At 36.1% G+C, this 26,184-nt stretch overlaps 2 protein-coding genes across 2 annotated transcripts; both read right to left on the bottom strand.

Annotated features, from left to right (window-relative positions):
• Positions 1-1,780: 1,780 nt before the first annotated feature.
• On the bottom strand, positions 1,781-2,734 carry tpbgl (trophoblast glycoprotein like; the record flags this gene model as incomplete). Its single annotated transcript, XM_081353906.1, has 1 exon — positions 1,781-2,734. One exon carries the CDS (start codon positions 2,732-2,734, stop codon positions 1,781-1,783), a length of 954 nt encoding a protein of 317 aa, XP_081210032.1.
• Positions 2,735-18,296: 15,562 nt separating this feature from the next.
• On the bottom strand, positions 18,297-24,788 carry smyd4 (SET and MYND domain containing 4). The gene is made up of 10 exons (XM_081354010.1): positions 24,531-24,788; positions 22,762-22,906; positions 21,396-21,485; positions 20,301-21,273; positions 19,950-20,210; positions 19,689-19,861; positions 19,439-19,574; positions 19,239-19,355; positions 18,784-18,907; positions 18,297-18,683 (listed from the first exon to the last, which is right to left on the bottom strand). Exons 1-10 carry the CDS (start codon positions 24,662-24,664, stop codon positions 18,539-18,541), a joined length of 2,298 nt encoding a protein of 765 aa, XP_081210136.1. The 5' UTR covers positions 24,665-24,788; the 3' UTR covers positions 18,297-18,538.
• Between the last annotated feature and the right edge of the window lie 1,396 nt (positions 24,789-26,184).

Genomic DNA, 26,184 nt, shown 5'->3' with positions numbered 1-26,184 from the left:
TTGTTCATTACATGAGCACGACTTAGGAAAAGAAGAAACTGCAAAAACCTCATTGGTTCACGCATCCATCGTGATATTTTAATTCAAATTGAATTTTGGGAGTGAACAATAATTAATAACTAGAAAAAAAGTCTCCCACATGCTGAAAACGAATGCTTAAAATGACTCTACCCAACCTCTCTAATATCTGGATTCCACAGGATACAGAAATTATCAATGCAGTGAACATTAATAACAAACTTTATATTAAAAAATTATTCAGGCTAACTGGAGGGAAATGGATTTGCACAGGACATTCATTTTCTGTTCAGTACCCACAGGATTTGTATCAGGGGTTGTGCTGGTGTGCAACTGACCTTGTGTTTAAAATCAAACACCCAATCATAAGGAACCTAGTAATTAAACCTGGGCAAATGAAGCAGCTCAGGGGCGAGACCCAGGATTTATAGGACATCCGCCTCTTATAGTTATGACCCTGATGAGATTAATCCCAGCTATAATTATGTCACAGATTTGTCTTCAGCCAATGCCTCTGTTCTTTTATTAGCAGCAAATTGTCTCCAACTATCATCAGTATTAGGGAGAGATAGCCTCATAGTAGGTTATTTAAAGAGAGAGTTTGAGATACACACACAAAAGTGTGCGTACATACATTGTATTGCATTTAAAAGTATTTAATGATATTCCACTTATAAGAAACTGCCATTCGCTTCACTGCAATCAAATGATGCCTTAAAAATGTGTTTGCATTTGGAATAATGACTTTTCTCTAAACCCGGATAAGTTGACATTATTTGATATTCTCAATGATGAAAATCCAGAATGTTTGTTGTAAAAAAAAATGAAGCATGAAGGAACACATGAGTCATGAGATAACATGAGACACATAAAAAAAAATTAAAAAACGCACACACACACAAAGAGCATTCATTGAGGATATATTGAGCTTTATTGAGGATACAAGTAAAATGGTATTATGTCACTGCTCTATATTGTAATTTCATCAGAAGGTTATCCAGGCTGCATCACAGTAATTTAAAATATGATATATATTGATATAAATATGATAAATATTTAAAATATTAGAATTGAACATCTTTTGCACAGTCAAATATCCATACACATAAACAAAATCAAAGGTTAAACACTGCCAAGAAAAAAAAGGACTCATGTCATTGTGTCTCACTCTACACCAAGAGTGTCTGAAATTGGCACTGTATACAAGGTTATGTGGGGTAAAATAAATAAACAAATAAATAAAAAATATGAAAAATTCAAGCAGTTCTCCAGGAAGTGCATATACTGTTTGTGCATATACTTTCACCCTAATGTACTTAAACATTCTCATCCTATGTCACAAATACCAAACGTATTTACAGTTAAACCACCTGCATTCCATAGCCTAATAACTATTCCTTTATCCTATTGAAACAAATTTCTCCCTAAGGATCTTTAAAAAATTCTCATTCCAACGACATTTTGTTGGACAAAACATTGGACACGCCCATGAGTCCATGATGAGCTATTGAAATTCCAGGTCCATTATCCTAAAACATGCTGTGTCTGATTTCGAAGGCAGCGCCCTCCGGAGGGTTTCTCATTTGAAACGAGACAGTAATAAAGTTTATTTTAATAGTGTATATCTGCTGAAATTTAATTTGGTCAACTTATAAGAGTTGCTACACTTGTCTCGAAGCTAACAGACAAAAGCCACAAAACTCCAGTTTCATTGCCATAGTGTCTCAAAAGAGTTCAAGGAAATCGTGTCACGAGGTTCCGCTTAAACGGCAACGTTTGCTAGTCTGGGATCGGAGTCCTGTTCATATCTATAATGATACACCTCCATTTGATCCCGGCAGGCCTCTCTGATGTTATTGAGCCACCTCTTAATGCCTCGTCTGTTCAAGTACAACACCATAAGGAACACAACTCCGATGAGGGCTAGCACAATGCCGAGAAGCACATAAGAACCCAAGTCTTGGGGTTTGCATACGTTCACCAGAGGAAAATCCTTCTTCTCTTCAGGTTGAGCACATTTCAGAGTTTCCAAGTCTACGCATTGGCGGCTATTCTTAAGCCAATCATAAAACTCCTTCAGTTTGTCACATTTGCACTCGAACGGGTTCTGTGATAAGTTAACACGTATTTCCTTGAATTCATTAAATTTTTGTAAATCACGTTTATCCAAGGTGGCGATGGAATTATTTGTCAGTATTAATGTGGTTAAATTGAGGTTACCAAACCTATTAAGAGGAATTGATTTCAAATGGTTTCCAGACAGGTCCAGTGTCTGAAGATTACACAAACTGTCCGTGGAGAGTGCGCTTTGTAATTGGCTCGCGCCCGAAGCCATTAAGGTGTTACTGAGGTAAAGATCACGCAGCTGTCCCAATCCACAAAAAGCATCAGGATTCACAACCATTAAACGGTTGTAACTCAATTCTAAGGAAAGAAGTCGGGGGAGTCCACAAAACGCACAACTTTTGATCTCCCGTATGTTGTTGTCCTCCAGTGACAGCGTGAGCAACTCCATATCTGTCCCGTTGGCTGAAAAAGCTCTCTCGGTTAAAACGGAGATATTGTTTCTGTTCAGAGTTAAGGTTTGGGTCCTTCTCGGCACTTCGAGAGGTAGTTTGATGATCTGTTCAGTGCCCGCACAGATCACGGTTCTGTCATTACATTGGCAGGTTTCTGGACATTCATAAGCGTCAGCAGACAAAACAAACAAACACATCAGCCCTAAGGTAAAATGACATCGCTTTGATATAAGTTGTTTTCGGTTGATTTCCATTTTAATCTTAAACGAATAAGTCTGTCATTCCAAAACGGACAGGTTTAATAGCCGCATAAATTCTCTTCGTAGTTCGGATTCACTTCGCTCCGGGAAACCGTTTCAGCCATCGAGGAAAGCAGTCCGCGAGGCCAGAGAGAGTGTTCAGCCCGGCAGCATTTTCTCTTCCTGCAGCTCCCCTGACGACGCCTACACTTACACTACTAATGCGATCAAGTGCTGTCTAGCAGCATCCCTGAGGTGAGCAAAACCTCGCCCACTTCCCTCAGAGAGAGAGACATAGGCTACACAAAGCCGTGTAGTTTTTCAGTTATGACAGAGTGGATACTGAATGAACCTAATGTGAAAACAGTGTCCAAAAGCATTTTGGAAACTCTTGCATGGTCTATGGGGCACCTAAACAGGGATGTAAAAATAAAGAAATATAGGCTACTCGTCTAAATTTTCTATTATATATATATATTTTGGAGGTATCCGCACCTGTACATTAGTATTGAAAAGTCAGTGTTTTTAGCTTTAGAACTAAAACTTGTAAAAACTACTATGTGCTAAATGTGTTGGAGAATAAGAAATAGAATAAGAAAACAACTATAATAATGACAATAATACATTTAATTTAATAAAGTAAAAAATAAATCTCACACTCAAAGTGCTACAATACAATACAAAAGTATCTAAAAAAGCCTATAAAAACCTTTATTTATATAGCACTTTATACAATAGGCTACTGATTGTTTCAAAGCAGCTTTACAGTGATAAACAGGATTCAATGATGATCCGTAGTAAATTAAGATCATCAATTATTAAATTAGTTAATTTCCTCTATAAAGCTCTATTCCTCTGTTGAAATAATGCACATGAATACACAGGAATAAACTAAATAAACTCAATTAAACCAATACAATACAAATACAAAAATATGAGTTTTTAATAATTTCTTCAAACAACTGAAGGTTATTTAAATCTGATTATGTTTGCTTCAACTTTCTATGTAGATGTCAGGGACATGGAAGGATTCAGACATATCTATTCATGAAGCACTGTTGACTTTGGCCAAACTCTACCCACAGGTCTTACATAACAAGAATTATTCCATCTAGAAAGACAATTCAGAAGACATAACATCTGAAATAACATACTGAAAAATGAATGAATGTACAAAACAAAAATACAAGCTTCACATTTCTGCTTTTAAACCGTCTGGCTGTCTTGCCTGCCCGTTGTTCACAGCCAACAACAATAATGTTGCTGCAGGATCGAAAGAGTTTTTTTTTTTAATGCTTAACATACTGTGACCACTCCTTTAGACTATTAATTCATGAATACAGTTTTACTATGCATTGATGCCTTAACCCTGCTCACAGTTTACTTGCATGCTCATGGACTGCTAACCTGTGTGCACAGCTTTCTAATCCGAAATGACTCATGTGCCAAGTAACATTGCCATTTATAATTGGGATGTAGATTTTTATTTATTATTTATTTTTTTGACATAAACCAATGAATTGAGTTTGATAACGTTGGATTAATGGGAAAAACAATTGTCTCACAATGAAATATTTAACAGACGAGCACAATGCCAATTCTTTGTACAGCCGAAGGATAACTCGGCATGTGTGCTCTGTAATGCCATCTTTGATTTGCTGTATCTGTTCACAGTGTGGCCCCTGCAATCCAATCTACAGTATATTGTGAACTCCAGCTGTCTACAGGGTCTAACGTTACTCCATCCTTATCTGTCTATGGGGTACAATCTGTTGGCAGGAAAAGCCTTTTTCAACCCCTTGCAAATTTTGCTGACTGTCTTAAAATTGGTCCATGAGCAGTATTTTTGGAGAACAATTTCATCCACAGTGGGTCATTGTTTAATAGTGATGAGGAAATATCCAGCATCATGTTTGCAATGACACAGTAAAATAGCTTTACTGGCACAATCATACAGACAAATAGAGACAAGTAATCGGATCTATAAACTCAGGTGTTAAGGGACATAAAAGAAGGATTCATTTTGGGGACAAAGCTGAAGCTGCTAGCTCTTGCAGAAGGGATGTGGTCACAGGATAAGTCCCTTTTCCACCAAAGGTTACTCGAGTTCAGACGGGAGCACTCAGCATTTAGTCATTTTCTCCAGTCAAGTGGAGCATGTAGCTTTTAACGCTTGGAGATAATTCAATTTTGCGGTATTTCATTACGGTAACCCATCCTCCACCCTTTAGCCACATGAAATGTATTACTGATCACTATACTTTAAATTCTAAACTTCTGCTTTCCACCTTAACTCATCATTACATTAACTAGACTGAAAAGCAGGCATCATAATCATCAAAAATGCATGCATCGGACGGGCTATAGTCTAAGTGATAGCTGTTATCAAGTGATGCACCATGATTATTTTATTCAGTGGGCACCTGACAAAGTGGCCTATTTGTGTTTGTCAACCTATGATAAGCCGGTTTTAGGTGTACAACAGATATGAGCTATCATGTTCCAAATGGGCATCTTGGCCGGGTACATTACTTTATCCTGAGGCTGTCTGTCTGGAGTATCACAGTCGGCAAAGTGTCACCATGTCTGTCACTCGTGCTGTAGCCAGAAAGTAAGAGAGATGCTTTTTAGCAGTGCATAAATGTCATAGGACACCAAATATTGTCTGGAATTACTAGTAATGGAAATAAAGCATTGTGTAAATACTTTATTTAGGACCATTAAGCTTTTGCATAGACAATATACAATTTGCCCCTCCAAAACAAAACAAAAATATTCTATATACACTATACTGGTCAAAAGTTTTTGTAATGTTTTTGAAGCTGTTTTTTCAAAGAATTATGAAAAAAAAATCACTAAATCACCATTAGAATGGTTTCTGAAAGACACTTTCACACTGAAGACTGGAGTAATGATGCTGAAAATTTGCTTTACTTTAGCTTTGTCATCACAAGAATAAATTAGAGTTTTAAAAATATATTACAATAGTAAACATATATTTTTTTATTTAATATTTCACAATAGTAATGTTTTTTACTGTGTCTTTGATCAAATAAATGCAGTTTGGTGAGCATAAGAGATTTTCAAAAACATCGTTTTTACCGGTTGCATAGAAATAATAGAGCACACATTTCTCATTAATGTACTGCAAAAAAACAACAACAAAAACAAATTTGTGTACTGAACTTGTGTTTTTAGATTGACGTGTTTTTTACATGCACAGTAGTTCTGTGTAATTGTTTGTGTGTGTGTCTGAGTTTGCATCACATGTGCATTGTTTTGTTAAGTGCATCAATTATGTGTTTGTTCTATGCCTGTCACTTTAAAGTGTGTGTATTGGCAGCATGTGAATGGCTTTCTGCCTGATGGATCAGTAGTAACTGTGCCCTCTGTCTGGGTCCTCTAATAGCTCATTCTCTATTCTGCTCACTTTAGATCAACCCGATCTCTCAACAAACGCTCGGCATTAACCCTAACCGCACATTTCCGCAAATGTCCAACGTCCACCCCAGAGTGACTGTTAATTGTCAGAGAAGAGAACTCAATCAAACCAGTGCATACTCAAGTCACTCATGCAACACAGAACAATCAAAACCAGACTGTTGAATTTATTACTAATGTTTATACAGCTAAAATTAAGAAAATTATTATAGTTAATCTTATATATCATGTTAGTATTTATCTTAATTTAAAATGAAAAGTCGGCATGGAAGTTGTGATAGGCTTTTCTTCCCTGTTGTGATGTATATCCAAGTGAAACGTTTTTTTGAACAAGAAAAAATGTAGGACGGGACTAGATTTTGTCCATCGGGAATTGATTGGATGTTTGTGGTTTGCTATTGGTTGATCTTATGTGAGTGACAGGTTGTCAGAGAAAAGAAGAGATGATGTTGCAAGAGGGAGGGGAAGTTATTTTGATTAAACATTATGAGTACACAGGGATAAAAAAATAAATAATGATGTGCATAAATCATTTATAATAAATACTGCAATATTTATGTTGGTATAGATAAAATAATTATACTATTATATATTACATAATTATTAATAAAATTATCAAAATAAAAATCAAAACATCCAGATGCATTACAGTAATGAGAGATTGAGAAATGTGCTTAATTGTCATGAAAATAATGTTTCAGTGCAATGTGGCCCTAAAAATAGTCTTTATGCAAAATACAATTTCTTTTTTACTTTCAGGAGTGCAATATGTTGCTCAGTATATTACTTCTCAGTTTCATCTAACAATATATGCACTTTGTATTTATTTATTAAAAGAATAAGATTCACCCTGTTCTGTTTTGCAGTATTGAGAGATTTACTTAAGTGTATCAGTTAACATCACCTTTCAAAGACTTCTCAATAGTAAAGGGCTGCATTGTAATGGCAAAGCCTGCAGGTTTACTGCTGCCAGTGTGTGTTTTGTTCCCCCGTGACCCAGACAAAAGGGTTGGTGGGTGGATGGTGGAGCCTGGTGGAGGTGATTGTGGTTGGGCTTCTCTTCTGCTGGCTCTGATAAGCATTAACAGAGGCTTTTATTTCTCATTAACTCAAGGTGCTTTCCTCACAGCTGAGCGGAGGATGAGGAAATTACACAGGGGCGTCTGTGAGGACCTGTAAGACATCAAGCACATGTGCTCAACCAGGATGTCTGCTATCAAGCTGTGTCTACACCAAACACAGATAAGAAACCTTGTGATTATAATATTACAGCTGTCACATTAACCCGCAGGCTTGACGTAAACAAGGGTGTCATACAGTGCAGTTATTGCAGATGTGAGCATCTGACATCTCTGCCTTGTTCTGTCAGCAGAATTTTACTCATCACTTTGTGGTCTCTCACATCAAATGCCTTGATACATCAAACTGGGATGTATGTCATTGTCAACAAAAGACGTCTCACCTTATAAAGAGGTCCAAACCTGACATGTTCATTCAGATTCAATATATACGCTTTTAAAACTACTTACTATGAGATGCTCATACATTCTGAACTCATGCAGACTGTTGGAAAACAATTCAGTTGCTTTGTAAAAAAGTTTTAGCATTTTATGTAAACTAGTGCAAAATGCCCGTGCAAAATCAGTTTTTGTGTGTTTTTAGTAATTGTTGGTTTGGTGTGTTTGAGTGCTCATTGTTACAATTACACAGCAAAAGTTTAGTGACATTTTTATTTGTGCATGGTAAAGAGAAAACGCTATGCTTGAGCAAACAGTTTGTGAATAGGCAACTACAAATGATGGCCGTGAAAGAGACTGGGAACGCACTGAATAGGATATAGTTGGTGAATAGCATAGGCTACTATTACACAGTAGCGATAACGTTAAGCGCACCAGAATGAAATATAATATTCAGAAGTAAACAGCATAGCTGACTTACAGATTCAGTTAACATCCACAAATGAATAAGCTCGTCGATTCAGGGAGCAGTGCAAAGTGCCCGTGCAAAATCAGTTTTTGTGTGTGTTTTTAGTAATTGTTGGTTTGGTGTATTTGAGTGCTCATTGTTACAATTACTCAGCAAAAGTTCAGTGACATTTTTATTTGTGCATGGTAGAAAGCAAATACTGATACTGACATAATGACATACAATAAATGTGGAAAATTTAACTACACTATTCAGGGAGCAGGCTACACAGTGATCTCCGTGAAAACGCTACTGACCCGCTCTGTATCTGGTCCTGGGCTGTGCTCACTCAGTGTCGTTGTGAGAGGGGGAGTGGCCAGCGGCTAGAGCGGCAAAAGCCAGTGTGTGCTTCTTTAACCGATATATATTGTTTATATTGATTATATTGATATATAATGATATATTTTGTATTTCAAATCCAAACAACGTCAAACTTTGCACTGCACTACTCGTGCCTGTAGCGAGACACCTGTCAAGTTTGAAATCCATTGGACTAACGGTTCGAGAGAAATGCGAATAACAGACATACAGACATACAGACACACAGACAGACGGACGTTTCTGTAATTTATAGATAGATGAGATGTGATTGGTGAGTTGCCTACCTTTAACTGTTTATTTCTCCTCTGGCAAACTGAGTCATTAAAAACCTTACCAAGTCAAGCATGCACTTTTCAGGCAAATGAAATTACAGAGATTTAGGACATAATGCAAGACATTTGTGTGTTTCTTAAAGCAAAAGCAGTAATGGACACACACACACACACACACACACACACACACACACACTCACACTCACACTCACACTCACACACACACACACACACACACACACACAAACAAAAACAGTGTGATGGGTCAATAGCAGAACAGAAAAAATACAAATGTTTTCTCCATAACCTCTGAAATGTGATATTTTATGGAAATTATTTGTAGTATATAAGTTTTTTTAATAATTTATATAAATAAATTATTTATATTTATTACTTTATATTGTTCATATGTTATACCAGAATATGTTCATACCAGATTAAAATACCATTCCAAATACTATATTCAAAACTTTTCAAAAAATTTTGAGCTACTCCTGAAAATGTTCATGGCCTTTGAAGGACTGTCATTGTACCAAGAAGAACATATATTCATTTAATATATATATATATATATCTCAAATATATTCATATCCTTTTCATTACTATGAGCATTACTATGACAGTTTTTGTGAGGATATAGATAAGCTTATTTTTTACGACTTGTCACAAATCTGTCAACCAGCTTCTATAAACATCTCTGGAGGCTTACAGAGGCCATGAAAAGTTTACACGCAGAAAGTATCAGTGATGAAAGTGACCTACAGAAGCAATATGTCAGTGGAGATTAAAGCTCGTGTGTTCACAATGTGCTCCCATTTGCTTCACATCAGGGGACCGCTTATGTCCCAAATGGCAAGGATTTGTGGGTAAATAGTGTTCATTCTGTCCCTCCCATCGCTCGAGTCCTTCAAAGCTGCCTCTAAGCAAAGGGTAAGGAGTTGAAGGACTGTGGTACACTATTCTTGCACACATGCAAGGCTGTACCTTCACCAAGAGGTTTTTCATTCATCACGTATCACCACGTAAACTTAAATCAGCTGTCTGCGTGACAAACGGCTCTGCCCTGATAAAGCACCGACGCAGGTACACATTCCTCATCAATCAAAAGGCAACAAGGTCATTTATATCTCATCCTCAGTGGGAAACGTGTCCTTTTGCTTCACCCTCAGGGTCATCGATTCTTATAGATCAGGCATCGCTATTAACAGAAGTGAGAATTAGACACACAATCCTCCAAACTGCTTGTGGCGAGCAGAACGAGGCCGAGGGCCGCGGGCCGTGATAGAACGACGCGAAGCCGGTGGCGTGATTGATAATGAGCGACACCTGCGCTACACACCGGTCTCGTATCTCTCACGGAGGAGCAGAATCATAAGGGAGGAGCGACGACAGTGAAGATCGAGAGCGGACAGGCCTGGACTTATGTTGTGTTTGTTTTATTATTAAATCGTGTGTCGAATGTTCGCCGGTTCCCACCTCCTCCTTCCCACAACATCTAACTGCGTTACACTGCCTTTTTGCAGATGGATTTCATGAAGGAAAATCAATCATCGCTCCGATCAACTCATCATTCATCCCCGTCCCGAAGACGGTCTAAAAACCATCCTAATCACTTTCCAGGTCATAAAAATTCAAAAGGATTCCTTCTCAACTCCTCTTCTCCATCTGTCTACAGCGAGGCGGACGCCCCTGAAGGCTGTAATCAAGCCGTGTCTTTGATGAACACTGCAGGAGTGCAGAGAGACACACTACTTAAACACTACTCCTCCTGAGCCATGTGAATTAATAATGGAGGTGGATTCCATCTTTGCTTGGTCACTCTGGATGTGTTATACCTGTCTATTGGCCGGAGAGTAACAGATACTTATAAAACGGTGTCACCTGTCAGAGAGGCATTAATTAGTCATGCACAGTTGTAACGGAGCGAGCCGCATCCAGGTGGCAGCGTGAGCTGCACAAGGGCAGTGTGGCACGATATCATCTGGTTGCTTGTTCCAACATGGCCATCTTATAATGCATCTCATTCGACCTCTGACATAAATGGCTTCTAAATGAACATCAACACCTTTGGGACAACAGCATCAATTCCCCGTGATACTACCTGGCTGGCAACACTCAGCTGATGAACAAGATATCAAAACTGTTGTGGATCTACTTCCCTATACTAAACTCTAATCAAGTGGTTTTAACACCATGATCTTATTTGCACATTTTCTACATATGACGCACCTCTTGTAAATGTATTCTTTTATTATTAATATTTAATATATTTTTAATACGTCACAATATATTTAATCCTGCAAAACTCTGCCCAAAAATGTGAAAAAGTATCAAATAAAATGGTAACATTCTTGTGCAACATGAACTAACACTGAGCAATATATTTTTTTACAGCATCGATTAACCTTTTAGGTAATAAAACTGTGCATGCTCATTTTAGTTCACAGTGCGTTAGCAGATAAAACTTTTGATCTTAAATATATAGAGATTACAGTCAGTTATTTTTTAAGTGAACAGTTGAGAAAGAAAACGCATGTGTTTAATGGATCTGTGAGTCAGGTCTTAAAGTGACAGCAGCCTAACATACCTGCTAAAGTGATAATATTAAAACTATCTATATGACGGTTTTTCCCCATGGCATCGATGTCAAAATTGTGGCCAGTGAAAATGCTGAGTAACTTTGGAAAACCATTTGCCATAGTATATACAGCATTTCATCTTGGAAACATTGTAGGAAACGGCCCTAAAATAAAAAAGGTTGCCCTGTTTTTTCCCCCTGGAAGCTGAAGACAACAGCGGTGCTTGCTTTCTGCCTCTGGGAGTGACCTTGGAGGGGCTGATGTGTGGCCTGGGCAGTGTCTACACACAAATTCAATTATTAATGGTGTGGCTGCTGTGTAGAACTCAACTGTTTGCTGAGAAGAAATCCCCTCATCCATCTCGGAGAGCTCCAGGGACCATGACTGAATGAAAGGACATCTGTTCAACAGGAAAGAGATTAAGAGAAGCAAAGTTATTCACACCAACATTAATTGTGCACAAGGACACTGTTTAAAAAAGCGATTATGGAATCAAAATAATGAAATTAGCCTGATTATTTAAAGAAATAAACCCTTTTCAAAGACTGTTATAGCACTATTCTTTGTGTTTTATTACCTTGCCATTAAATTACAGAAAACTGGTAAATGCTGCTTTATAAGTGTTTCTTATTGAGTGCTTTTGTTGTCATAGAAACACTATAATGTTTTTTTTTTTTTTTTTTTTTTGCGATTTTAGCAAATGGGAATGCAAAATTGAATGTATTATATATAATTACATAAGTTTACCCAACTATGATGACTTTTCTGAGAACCCCAGAAATGAGAAAATGGTCCATTGTCACTGAAAGACTATATAGAACTTTATGGTGCCTGTGTTTCTGTTACAGGAGATCTTTCCCGTTGTCCGCACATGGTATTCCGAGGATTTGCTTTGTCCTTCCTCAACTTCCAATTTTAGAAAACTGCAGCTGAAATTACATCACCTTTCAAATAAACTTGACTCAGTTTCCCCTCTCAAATTCTCTCTCTCATTCTTTTCTGCTGACCTAGTCTCTTGCCCAGGGAGATGGTTGAAATAGCTCAATGCGTTATATAGAGATGGAGAGCGCTGCATTTAATGTGGACAAATATGAGCAGCGGCTCATCGTTGTTGTTTTTTTTAAGGAAGATAGATAGATAGATAGATAGATAGATAGATAGATAGATAGATAGATAGATAGATAGATAGATAGATAGATAGATAGATAGATAGATAGATAGATAGATAGATAGATAGATAGATAGATAGATAGATAGATAGATAGATAGATAGATAGATAGATAGATATAGATAGATAGATCTTATTAAACAATACTGAAACCTTATAAAATCTAAGCCAACATCCTCCCACTTTGCTGGTAAAAATGTAGCCTTATTAAAGTTTAATGGCCCAGAGACCCTTCAATTAGTGAGTTTGGCTCATACATTAAAATAATGACTCTAATGAGGAGAGTAATGATGACTTTATTATGCACATGCGAGGAGATGAAAACTGCTTTATCAGCCACTATGTGTCACTGAGCCTGCTAAAATAAGATGAAAAATAAGGTCAAAGAAAGTGTAATGAACAATGTGTTAATATTTAGCACCTCTTCAGGTCATGATATCCTATTACTGCTTTTTCTTTTAATAATTATACATTTATCTTGTAGGGTGGACATATTCATTTTTAATAATTATAATAAAATGTGTATTTCTGAAGGATCATGTGACACTGAAGACTGGGGTAATGGCTGCTTCAATTTCAAATTCTTTTTTTTTTTGTGCAATATTATACAATGTTAATGTTTTTTTACTGTTCAAATGTATATATATATATATAAATATATATACAGTATACATAGTATACATGTATACATATATATATACACACATACAGCATATACATACACGCAAAAACACACTATAATCCAAATTGTGATCATGTAATCTCATTCCTTTCTGTTTGCTCATTTATCAGCAAATATGAAACTTTCTTCCGCTCCGTGTATGACCAAAGCATTGCAGGCCCGGATAGAGAAACCTCAGCTGATGCATTATAGTCATGGTTATTGATTGTATTATATACAGTCAGTCATTTGATATGTTAGTTCAGTTACAAAAATTGCAATAATTGAACACTTGCTTAAAGGAACAGTCCAAAATAACAAGTTGTGTTATCATTTACACTCTCATTTTTTAGAGTGTAAAATGTTTTTTTCTCTTACATGGGATACAAAAGCTGATTTATCAGGGTTCTGGTAGTCATTTGCAAACTTAATAGTTGGATCCTGTTCTCCAGTCAGTTTTCCTATGAAAAATATGTTAGGGTGGTGATAGCTCTTTGGTTACCTCTCTCACTCTCACTGTCTGCCTGTAATGACCTTGGCTTATACATTTCTGTGTTTGATTGATAGTCGAGCGTTGTGCTTGGTGGGACAGCTCACTCATCGCCCCAGTAGCTTCGCAGACAGTTTGAGAACCTGACATCAGCAAAACACACAATCTTACACACATATATCTGACAACTCTCTCACAGCTCCGCTGTCAGTCAAAACGAGAGGTTTCTCTCAGCCAGTGAGACTGGCTCTTTCATGAGTCAGTATATCATAAAACCTGCATGCAGACAGTTTACATAATCAGGTCTGGTTACCTGATGGAATTACGTGGTGGAAACCAGCTGTGGAAAATTGGCCAAATGATTCCGCTGGCTGTGATGTGCTCGCGAACAGATCACACGCACAGGATGCTCCAGTGATCTGTGATATGAGACGTGATAGATGGCATTTCATTATCAACAGAAGCATCCATTTTTATTTAAAGAGCACAAAAACAAAATGCATTTTGGCCATACAATGGCTCAAAAAAGTATTTGAACACTTAAGTCACACTTAAAATATTCGGATTTGATAAATAGCAAACCAAGAGACATTTTAAAGAAGATAAAGTATACTTTATAAAATAAAGTTTACTTTTTTACCAAAATATTTCAAGTATATTCATATAGTTTAAAAATTCTGAAAAAAAAAAAATCAGATTTTTACTGATTAGACAGCTATCCAATCATTAAAGACCAAGTGGAAATGCCCTCCCAGAGGCATTCGAGATAGCAATCCAATAGCTAAGTGTTGGATTCAGGTTCGTTTAACACGTTATCACTTTTAAATCCACTCTGGAAAATTCTCAATTTTTCCCCCCACAATCAGCACAGAAATATCATTAAAAAAAAAAAAAATAAGTACTGTTTTACTATGATTATATTGTCATTGTTAAAATGGTTTAGAAAGTGAGTTTAATTTGAGTTTAAAAGCTCTAGCATCATTTATTCCCACTTGGTTTTATATTTTGCCATCTAAAGCAATGAAATTCATAATTCATACGTTTGGGGCCGGTGTAGATGCTCTTTTGTTGTTTAATTCATCTAAGTGTAGAATTGCGCTATAAGCATTACATACTGTGATAGAGGACACTGTATACTGCTCAGTTGTGCTTTAATCCATGTAGACAATGTCAGAATGAATACAAATGCCTGAGACAGACAAATCCACCTGATATTAAGTCAGGTGGGCATTTCTGCTGTTACAGAAGCCCCTGCACTGTAATCAAATGAGTGGGCTATATATGTGCAAATCTGCTCAGGTCAGCCATAAGTGTATGACCTCTTGCTATATGTATACATTTAGACAAGACATGTGACATGATCTTCAGAGAATGGGAATAGAATGCTGAGCTATTGCTTGAGTTAATAATGCAGAGTGATTTAAACAAAGGATGACGCTCATCCTAGACCAACATTCCATGAAAAAACAAACACTTCATATTTTCATAATTTCGTAATTATTTTTAAACATTTTTATTTTCAAACATATTTTGCAAGGTTTTCGTTTTTCGAGTTTTAACAACCTGAACTGAAATTACCTGATATTTTTGAGAAATTTGCTGAACTTAACACACTGATTAACAGAACAATTAATAAATAAAACAAAACTGTTTCACTATTTTTAAATAAACAATAATTAAAGATAATGCTAAATTTCAAAATGAATTACTCATTTTAATTAAGTCATCATACAAGTATATTCAAGTCACTGTCTGTAAAAACTGTATTTTTAATATAAATTAATAGATCCATGTTATAATTTCTGTCTTGTTTTCCCTGTTTTGTGTTGAAGGACTTATGTTGAAGTGTATTCTGTTTCCATTGTTCCAGTGATTCACTTCCTGTGTTTAGTTCCTATTTGCTTTCATTTCCATTGCTACCTTGTTTGTTGCCATAGTGATTCATTACTCACACCTGTTTCTTGTTAGCCCCTTGTTAACTTGTGTATGTAAGTCAAAATCTGCATAATAGTTTTGTAATAATACAAAAAGGCGTAATAATGGAACAAAAGTTTTAATGTTGAATTTGCTGAAAACAGTAGATGTGAATTTGAGAACTTGTACAATAAATATTTGTACTTGTACATGAACATTTACACTTATAGCTCCAATGTGAAAACCTGTAAAATTAAAATCTAAAGCTGAATGTTGAAATTTGCACTCGCAGACAATAGTCACAAACCTGTATTCTGAATTTGAAGCTGCAGACAAGTAGTCACAAATGTGTAAATGCCATTCACAGAAATACAATGACAGACACAAACTTGTAATACAGTATATATATTTGCATTTAATCTTACATTCACATTCGCACAAAAAGAGTAGCAAAAGGCAAGGTGCAAAATTTGAAATTGCAGTCACAGATTTGAGAAGCTGCAAGTGCCTAATTGAGGTTGTACTGCGAATGTGAATGTAAGATTAAATGCAAATATATATACTGTATTACAAGTTTGTGTCTGTCATTGTATTTCTGTGAATGGCATTTTACACATTTATGACACAATCCTGGTCCAAACTTTATGTGGCACGTTGACTCGAAGCCTACGTGTTTTCATGCTCGTCTATAGGCAACGCCATCTGGGCCGAGAACACTTAACAGTAACCGTACTGTCTTCCTCTTCATACATTTTAAGTGCATCATTCTGTATCCAATCAGTTGGCCAGATCTCATGATTTCCTCAGATATAATAACCACTGGTGGTGATTGAGGAAAGATTCCCTGATATGATTGTAAAGTGCTTTGGGTGTAGGCCTACAGTTGACATATGAAATCGCTATATAAATGCCTCATTCATTCATTAATTCATAAAGCTGGATATCTCCATCCAGTCTGAAAAGTGTTTTCATCTGTAAAGTGTATTCCGGCGCAGTATATTTTGTAACGTCCTAAAACAAATGGTAATGCCATATTGGTAGATTGGCACCTGTAGAATTTCCTTTTGTTGAAAGCCCAGATAAAAATAATTAAACTACTATATTGTGTAGATCTATGACACTCGCTCTGCACTATTATGTTTCGACTTTAATCTCAAATTATTATTTTTTCTTTTTCCGGATTTTTATTTATTTTTATTTTTATGTTTTTATGTTGCGGTTCAGGGCTTCTGTAATATAATACAAAGTATAGTGTTTAAATAAATGTAATTACATGGTTAAAAAAAAATAATTAAAATATAAAAAACTTTATAAAAAATGATAATGATAATGTTCTCTTGTTGACAGATCTTTTTTTCATAATTTTGGCAATAGGGTGAACTGTTGAATGAGTGATCTTGAGTCAAGTCCCTGTAGTCATCCAATCTGGCTCTCATATGCTGATGAAATATATATTATAAACTTGAGGGTGATTTTTTAATATATATATATATATATATATATATATATATATATATATATATATATATATATATATAGTTTTATATAAGTAGTTTGAATAGAGTTGTTTAAAAAAAATGGAAGCAATTATAAAAGTTGGATAAAATGTTGTTTCATTTTCCAATAAAAGATGATACATTTTTACATGATTTGTTACATTTAATTACCCTTAGCAGATTTTGACTCATATATAGCCCTTTTCTCTTGTTGTTAGTCGATGTTTGCTGTAGCGTGTAGATTGTGTGCGTCCGAATTCTTTGCTTTCCGTGTTCCTTTGATATTGGTTTTTACAATCTGGAAAAGAGTATGTCGTCATATAGGCTATATAAATATTCATATCACATCATTGTACATGAAAGTATTAATTTATTTATTACTTATTTGCTGTAATTGATAAGATACTTCAGATAAGCCCTTGCTTATGATTAATCTCCCAAGGTATTAAATGTTAATCCCATTCCATAAAAAAAAAAAAAAACATCATGAACATGCCCTTAAGCATAAAAAGTTATTTCTTACATGGAGGTCACATATCCAGCCATGCTGATTATCTGCCTGTTGTGAGTCTGAACGGCCCTGAATGTCAACATGAGGTCACACACACATAGTTCCTGCTCTCCTGAGATATATAATCTCATTATCCCCTGACTGTTAAACAGATTTACCGACACAAAAACCTTGACTAGAGGCTCAAAGCAACCACTGGAATAACGCGTTTCTAAACAGCATATCCAAAAACCTCACACAGGCTGATGGTTGTAAGAGTGATGAAAGTGCTAAATCTACTGGCTTGGATTCCCCTTTACCAGCTGTTTTTAAGGAGAAGTATAGAGAAGAAGGTTTAATTCCTTGTGAGCACAGAGATAGTCCCATGGGTTTTACTCTAGTTGTCTGCTACGTTAAATGTCAAAGGCCTTCACTGGATTATTGTACCATTGTTCTTAAATATACGTCCGGCCGTTTTGTATCAGTGTGTTGGTGTTTGGTGATACATTATAATGCCTACTATCATGCTAAACTTGAATATGGAGTACAACCAGACCATAGAAAGAGATGCATTTTTTTTGTGTGTGTTTTTTTTTTGAGGATTGACACTTTACGGAGTATTGACACACGTCTCATAAGCATGGTTTGCATTTCCTCACTGTTGTTAAAGACCGCCACCTATAGGTATGAAATGGTGTTTGCAAACTACTATTACTGTTGCTCGAATTTAAGGTAAGGGATTTAATGACAGACTTAAAAAATGACAGATTAATGACAGTGTACAGATTTCAGTTTAATTGTATATTTACATTCATCGTTTTACTTTTCTACTTTTAAATGTAGGGGCATCAAGAACTCCAATAAAGTATCACATTGCATGTTAATTCATGACTTTTAATACTACTGCACATATATCTAAAAATAAAAAAATTTAAAAGCATTACATGTTGTTTGAAACTACCATTCAGTTTTGGTTATTACACAGCAGTCCTTGTAGACAGCGTTCCATTTTATGAAGTTCCTGTAGCTCTTCACAGTGAGGGCCACAGTGGAGAGAGAGGAGCCTATGGGCCCTGGGAATCACAGAGAGAGCCGCACCACAGTCTCCGCTGTCAAAGGAAAGAGGAGAAGAACTGTTTTTGATCATACACAAAAGTATAAGTAATCTCATATACTTTATGGATAGAGTTTGACAAGTTGAGCTCTTACGCGTTAAAATGTAGCTGTGCTAGTTTAAAAAGCTGTCGACCAAGCTCAATGCTGTCCTCTCCGAATTGGGCCTGAACAGCAACAATGCTGCGCTTTAGATGGGATGCAGCCAGACTCCATTCACCTGTCAGTAAAATAATCCTAAAATCATACTACACACTCTTCACTAGTATGAATTTAGATGTTACTTATTTCATCAGTCAAAAGGCAATGTAGAACTACATATCTTACAATCTTAGGAAAATATAATACCTTGGCTTAGAGTTGTAATATTTACCCTTAGGGGCTGTTCATACAGAATGTGTTTTTGCACATAACTGCACTGCTTTTCCATGTTTTTTCTATGTAAACATATGCTAGACGGACATCTTGTGACACAGCATTCTAAAAAAATTTAATTTTTCTGAGTTAGGAACATGTGACACATATCTCTTTTGAAAGGCTGTTGTTCTCACCTGTTGTGGCGTACACACGAGCAGTCGCATCTGCTAGCTCTCCTTGGAGAGGGTGAGTCTCTGTTAGGATGCTGTTTGCCTGAGAAGTAGCTGATTTTAGGATCTTTAGGGCTTTGTCTGCAAGACATGGATACATATTATGGATATTTATGGATATCTAACATAGACAAAACAGTTTGTGATTCATACTGAGGCAGTACCTAATCTGTCTTCCTCCATAAGATGAAAGGCTTCATCCAAAAGACACTGTAAACCCTGAAGTCTGTTTTGTACATCGGCACTGGTGATCTGATGACCACAGGATGGCAAAGAGCACATGTACCCATCCATACGGGACTGAAATAGTATCAAATCATTTGTTTGGCAAATGGTTCCTTTAGTGAATAAATGTGTAATACCAGCAATATCTCCAAATATTTTGATCAGTTTTACTTTTCTGCAAATGTTTACCTGAAGAGGCTTTTCACATTTCACACACTTCAGCCCAGGTGTTGCATTTTCTGTTGCATTCTGGCTTCCTTCTGATAGGTCTATCAGACAGGCTTGACAGTTACAATGGAAAAAGTACTGCTCCAGCAGGTGGCGCTGACGCTCCTTCACCTCCATTCTGCTACAGTGTGGGCCTGTGAAGAAATTATGACATTAAAAAAAACATATATATATATAAATATATATTTCAAACCAACCTAAAACTGAATTCACATTTTTTACCATAACAGTGCAGAATCTCCTGTCCTGCAGTAAGATGTTTTGAAGCGCGTACAGTGACCGTCACACCACAGTGAGAGCTCTCTGGATGGTCAATGTGACCTTCAGAACAGCCGGACTGACTGAGCGGGTCATTCTGAAAGCCTGCAGTAAAGGAGATGCTTGTGTTTGGACTGCAGGAGTGGTTAAGTAGGCTGAGAACAGGAAATATTGCTGTGGCAATTCGGATTTCACTACTGGACTGAACAGCCATACCACTTTCTTCTGTAAGGAAAATGATCAACAATCATTAAAATTCATGAATCTAATGTATTAATTGTCAGTTTGAGTTCAAGCATGAGAGTTCTGTCGAACCTTTGACCCTAACAGCAGTGAGTGCTTGAGCGTTACACACGAGCTGCATCATGTGTCTCAGAGCTGTGGCTCCTAGCATGCTCATCTCAGGCTGCCAGACTCCACTAACTCCTTCGTCCTTGCAAGATGCCCACATGTCTGGTGGGGGTCCACCTTGCAGCCTCCTATAAATCACCGCCATGGTGATCGCCAGTAAGAAGCGTGAGCCGGGTGAGTGTTGTGCCACATGTGGTAAAAGGCTGTAGATGCCCATGTACGAGTTGCCATGATAACAGTCGGTATGGTCTGAATCTTCTCTACAGTGGCCTCCAAGACTCAACTTGACTGGCGAATCACTTTTATAAGAGCTACATGTCACGTGGTCTTCTTGTGAAAAGTCTGAAGTGTTTTTCTTCACCCTTTGAACTTCATTTTGTCCGGCTTTCAGGGCCACTCTTAGTGCAAGATGTCCCAAAACCCCAATGGCCAACAGATCTGCTCCAATTGGGCACTCCCATTGGTGCCAGCGCTCCCAAGCATCTTTTTGACAGCTCTCTCCACAGTACCGAGCGTAACTACAGTTTGGACAAGGCACAAAGCTCAATGATTGGCTCAGGCAGTGGTGACAATGTCGGTCTTCAGTATCAAAAGTCTTTCCTTCCTTTTTGGTCTCTGTATTGAGTTTGTTACTTGGTATGAGTACATAACAGAACGCCTCGTCCTCCAGCACCACCTCGCCAGCTGGTTTATTTTCCGTGGCTAATATGTGGCGACCCTTCTCTGGACTGAAACAAACAGACACACCATGTGAAATACAAGTAGCAGAGTTTCTGCTTTTCTGGCATGGTGGTGTTTGATGATTTGTGGTTGGCATGTTGGAATTTTCAGGTTTTCTAAGTTGATTCAGGCATGCGGCTTGTCTAGTTCTCAGTTTGTCTTGCAGGTGGCTTGGGTAACCAGCCTCCAAAGAACGTTGAATATCCTTAAGACATTCCTGAGGGAAAAAAAAAGAAAATCACTTAAACTCATATAGATGTGTCAGTGTTGCACTAAACAATTTATCTTGTTCTTATTTGAATACTTCCACAAAAAAAAGAGCATAAGACAGACTCTTACTCTGTAGAGGCCATGGTAAAAGAGGGCTGCAGAACGGTTAGCATAGCACAAGGATAGCTCTTCTGTATTCTTGTCTGCATTGCAAACACCCTGAAACATCAGAGAGAATGGGAATATATCGTGATAACAGTACAGCCTGCCATTTGAAATCCAAACCATTTTTAGCATAAACACTGCTCAAACCATCATAAAACGTTTTCTGAACCACAGTGATTAACTTTATTCACAAATGCCCTAGTACCTCAATCTTAACGGTTTCAAGATGGATTGCTCACCATCAGATTGTGTTGCCCCATGTTTCTTATACTAGGAGTTTCTAATATCTATCAACCTGATACTGGCTAGATCCATCTTCATGCAGGAAAGAATCAAACAGTTGGACAGAGGCTGATATGTGCTGCACCATTCTGTATTCTTTTTGCTCTCAATTAAATATATTTGTTAAAGGCAACCTGTCGAGTGCATCCTTGCAACACAGTAGGTTACACCATGTTTCTTATGTATACCTTACAACGCATCAATCTGTGTTCAGATTTCAGAATGAGCATTTTTACATTTATAATAGGCCTACATATTTGATGCCTTGTCCATCCTCTGATCTGTTTGCAACTGCAATGAAAATCAACGTAATGCTTAAACTTTTAATAAGCAGGGGAAATTCATAACTTTAAATAAATAATAATTTACAGTCTCAGGACATTTGCACTGCAAGAATGTACAGGGAGACTGGTAATGTTTACTCATTGAAATCCGATTTAATTTCCTATTAATTCAATAGAATGCCTGGGAACCCCAATATGGCACAGCAGAAGAAAGAAGTCTGATAAATCGCAGTTTACTATATGTTAAACATTATGTAATGTATAGGCCTATTAAATATAATGTTGCATAGCAATAATTGACCATTTTTCCAATTAATTAATTTTATAATGATATTGTTATTGACCTTGATAGTAGGCTACTTGGTAGCGAAAAGACAAGTTGTTTTGCCAAACCCAACAGTCACCAATCGGACGGAATCACAAAAAAATCTGTTATCAAACAGGTTTCCAGAACCCTCGAGGTTTCCTGCTCCCTCTGCCTGTCATTGGTCAAACAAGCACATAACCCCGCCCCAAACTCACGCTATTGGTTGAGCCACAGTTGGTTACTTAAAATCGAGCAATGGCGCGATAGTGCAACAAAATCTATACTTTTTGAGGATATCAAAGCAGATTATGTACGTTAAGGAATAAAGCAGGAATAAATAGTAACAAATCAGGAATACAGTACTTTAATCATACACAAAAAAAGTAAATAACAAAGAATATCACATACATCAAATTTATTATATGAAGCAGGTATTTAGATCGCGTATTTTCCTTACCTTGGAGTAATAGAGTGCTGCGACTGTGTAATCCTTCTCTTTGAAGCTGAGGTTACCTTGCTGTCTAAACTCAGATGCCCTCTCAGGAGACTTTTTCACAGAGTACTTCTCAGAGATTCTGGAGAAAGTGTTGAGATCTTCTGGGCTGAAATATGGACAAATGACAAAAGGATGTGTCATTTGTAGAATAATTATTTTTATTTAGAAACATACCGCTGATATTTAAATATTTGCAAATTGTTCAATGTTGGTGCTGGTAAAGGTTTAAAGGGATACTCCACTTTAAAATGAAAATTCTGTCATCATATACTCACCCTCATGTTGTTTCAAACCTGTATGAATTTCTTTCTTCTGCTGAACATCACTTTAAGAGCTAAATAACAAGGTTCGGTAACTTTTAATTAGGTCTCATTTGTTAATATTAGTTTATTTTTTAGCCAACATGATCTAACCAAGACTAATATTATCTTACTTAGACTAATAAATGCTTAAAGTATTATTCATTCTTAGTTCATGTTAACTGAAGTAGGTAACTAATATATTTTTGTAAAGCATTACCCAAAGGTCTCTTTCCAAAACTGTTTGTGTTTATGCATAGTGTTTCTTGGGGTTTTCTTGTGCATCAACTGAAAGGTTTTTATGTACTTCTTTTAGAGATTATTTTGTCAGTAAATTTAGAGGGTTTTACATTTAGTTTTGTTGATTGTAACATTGCATTTAATTCACACTTAAGTGTATTGTTAACTGACATTAAAGTATATTTTAAATCACATTAATTGCGTGTCATTATATTGTGTAGTGCACTTTAACTATATTTTGAAGATATTAGAAGCAATTATGAAAGTAGATATAAAGTTGTATTAAAGTACCAATTAAGTTGTTCCAAAAAATCACTCTTAATGGCAACTTATTGCATTTTATTTCAACTTAATATGTGATATATTTTAAATTAATTGCACTTAATGTGCATTCAGTGTGTCGAAAACATTGCATTTAATTCACACTTAAGTGTATTGTTAACTGACATTAAAGCATATTTTAAATCACATTAATTGCGTGTCATTATATTGTGTAGTGCACTTTAAGTATATTTTAAAAACACTAGAAGCAATTATGAAAGTAGATATAAAGTTGTAATAAAGTACCAATTAAGTTGTTCCAAAAAATCGCTCTTAATGGCAACTTATTACATTTTATTTCAATTTAATATGTGATATATTATAAATTAATTGCACTTAATGTGCATTCAGTGTGTCGAAAACATTGCATTTAATTCACACTTAAGTGTATTGTTAACTGACATTAAAGTATATTTTAAATCACATTAATTGCGTGTCATTACATTTTGTAGTGCACTTTAAGTATATTTTAAAAGCACTAGAAGCAATTATGAAAGTATATATAAAGTTGTAATAAAGTACCAATTAAGTTGTTCCAAAAAATCACTCTTAATGGCAACTTATTACATTTTATTTCAACTTAATGATATATTTGAAATTAATTACACTTAATGTGCATTAAGTGCGCCGAAAAGATGGCATTTAATTCACACTTAAGTGTATATATTTAAAGTACATTATTTATGTAATAAGCACACTTTATAAAAGTACACTTAAGTGCACTTTTTTTTCACAAGGGCACACTATATTGAACATCTCAATACAAACTAGTGCAGCAACGTAGCCTACAAAGGCAGATTAGTATCATATTAGGCTATCTAAAATAATTTAAGCGATTTTATAAACAACTCCAGAGTGCAATATACTGACCCTAATATTGACAACCCGTGGCTGAATATCACATCTATATCTGTCAGAAGGCAGAAACCTTCAGTTTCTTCAGAACTCATTTCCGTCCATTTCTGCTCGACATGCCGAACCCACTCTGGACAGGGCTGATCCATTCAAAAATACGCTCAAAAAGATACTATTAATCGAAAAAATATAGGTACGAAATTGTTTAAACACTTTGGATTTGACGGCAATAAAGTGACTTCCTGTTGAAACTTTTATCAATCTTCAAAATACAGGCCCTGGCAAGCTGCTTGTTTAAAAAAAATCAAATGAATAATGATAATTAACAAAAAATGTAATTTAACTGTAGCCTAGCTATAAATACAAATAATAGTTATTAAAAGGGGGAACATAAATTAGTTTACATGTTGATTTGATGTACTTTTTAGCATTTTAATTTAGATTGTAGATTGTTTTAATATATTCATAATAAATTATTAATGTAAATACTTTTTTTGTCGCCTACTGCCTCCTGGGAAGTTTGTCGATCTTTTTTTTTTTTTGCTTTTCTTTTTTTTTTTTTTTTTTGCTTTATTCATCAATTCAAATGATGTCTCTTTACATTACATTCTTACTGTATGTAAGAATCACTGGGAAGGGAGGTGCATTCATTTTCCCAGTAGGTGGCGACATTGTTCCACGTTACAATCTTATTTTTATAAAACATTCCTCTCAGGGACACAAGGCAGGTGCACATAGGTATCAGTTGTCGCCACGCATTTTGTTCTTTTAATAGGCTATCTCTTTCTGTTGGTCAAGCTCTCTGCATGGGGACTTCATTAGCTATTGTATCTCCAGGGGGAATACGATTACTGTTTAAAGAGTCAGTTCTGTCACTAAATGCCTATATTTACAGCTCCAATGCTTTCATATTAGGTCTAATGCAGGTTTTGTTCTGGACATTATAAATACAGTGTTTAATCAATGTCGAAAGAATTTGAATCTCCTTCATAAGGATTTATAGGATTTGTTCTTTGGTTTGCTGTGAGAAATTGTCCTCTGAAAAAAGAGCATTTTATTTTTGATGAAATTAATCAGCATCTGCAAAAGGAGAACTGCTATACAATATTTGTGAGAAAGTAATAATTTCCATAATTTACATGGAAATGTTTACCCACTAGACAAAAACACTTACTACAGCTTCACTGTACTTATTTCTTGTAAGAAAAGGAAGACATGCCATTTAGTTCATAAATATATAATGACATATAGCATACATTTTCCTATACAGCTCATAAATACTTTACAGGATGTTGCAGGTAGATTAGGCCACTTTTTCTTTCAACATGTTATACAGCTCTATGAGCTCAATTGTATCTTTGGCACAAGACAGGCTCATATTAATCAAAATTTTGAATAAAAAGTATTCAATTTTGTTTTTAACTTGGTTTCACTTTATGAAGTGTCTCCATGTCTGCATATGAATATTAATGTTGTGTTGTATCTGTAAAGCAGCTGCATCTGTGAGGTCCTGGGGGATGGTGCTTATCACACATAATGCTCTAGCTTTATGTTCTACTGTTTTGTTTCATATTTGTGTCTCAAAAGCTGCTATTAATGCACCCTGTGATCTAGGGCACTTCTAGAATCTTGTATTTTCATGACTGTCTTTGTTGTTGCATGTGGGTGG

This window comes from Scardinius erythrophthalmus (assembly GCF_964197995.2).
Source record: "Scardinius erythrophthalmus genome assembly, chromosome: 23".
NCBI classification, from domain to species: Eukaryota; Metazoa; Chordata; class Actinopteri; order Cypriniformes; family Leuciscidae; genus Scardinius; species Scardinius erythrophthalmus.
This window is presented reverse-complemented; position numbering and strand designations above follow the sequence as displayed.